The sequence below is a fragment of the Geospiza fortis genome, unplaced genomic scaffold (genome assembly GCF_000277835.1).
Source record: "Geospiza fortis unplaced genomic scaffold, GeoFor_1.0 scaffold17, whole genome shotgun sequence".
NCBI lineage: Eukaryota > Metazoa > Chordata > Aves > Passeriformes > Thraupidae > Geospiza > Geospiza fortis.
Genome location: NW_005054438.1, coordinates 1071663 through 1072433, shown reverse-complemented (window position 1 = coordinate 1072433; position 771 = coordinate 1071663). Strand labels below are relative to the sequence as shown.

General features: G+C 47.0%; 1 protein-coding gene across 3 annotated transcripts in view; it reads left to right on the top strand.

Annotated features, from left to right (window-relative positions):
- PDE9A (phosphodiesterase 9A) overlaps positions 1–771 on the top strand; it is a 58779-nt gene that overhangs the window by 26100 nt on the left and 31908 nt on the right. For all 3 annotated transcript variants that reach the window (XM_005427232.2, XM_031062132.1, XM_031062131.1), the window contains one exon: positions 592–646. In XM_005427232.2, the coding sequence (XP_005427289.1) occupies positions 592–646 (55 nt within the window). The remainder of the gene's footprint in view (positions 1–591; positions 647–771) is intronic.

Below are 771 nucleotides of genomic sequence, written 5' to 3'. Positions count from 1 at the left end.
CTGTGATGTTGTCCATGAGCTGTGGGGCTGTTCATGCTCTGTGGGGTTGTTCATGCTCTGTGGGGTTGTTCATGAGCTGTGGGGTTGTTCATGGGCTGTGGGGTTGTTCATGGGCTGCGGGGTTGTTCATGAGCTGTGGTGTTGTCCATGAGCTGTGGGGTTGTTCATGCTCTGTGGGGTTGTCCATGAGCTGTGGGGTTGTTCATGGGCTGTGCTGGTCGTGCAGAGACACCAGCTGTGAGCAGGAAATTTCAAAAGCCAGGTGGGATTCTTGGTGTCCCACCCAAGGTCTGTGAAGGGGTGTCTTCTCCAGAAAGTGATGCCTTAAAACAAGCCACCTCTCAGAGACCCAGCCTCCCAAAAATAAAACTTCTGGGAAACCCTGGCTGTAATCTGCGGGGAGAGGAAAGCAGATGAGACAAGGAGTCATTCCCAAACCTTGTCACTCTTCAAAAGACCTAAACAATATTTTGGCCTCCCCATCAGAACTGGAAACCTGGGGACACCACTTTGCAGAAGGGCTGAGGGTGCCTGTGTCTTCTTTCCTTTCTTGTTTTTTTTTCTATCATGTCTTCCTACTATTTTTTTCAGAGAAAGAAGAATTGTTCCAGAATTTATTGGGACAGATTGCTGAGCAGTTCTCGAGGTAAGAAACTGAACATCATTATTAATTTAAAATGCTATTTCTTTTATCAGCCTGAAGTGAAATTTTCACAGGAGGCAGAGGGGCATTTAAGACATCTTTCAAATCCCACTCTGCCTGCCAAATTT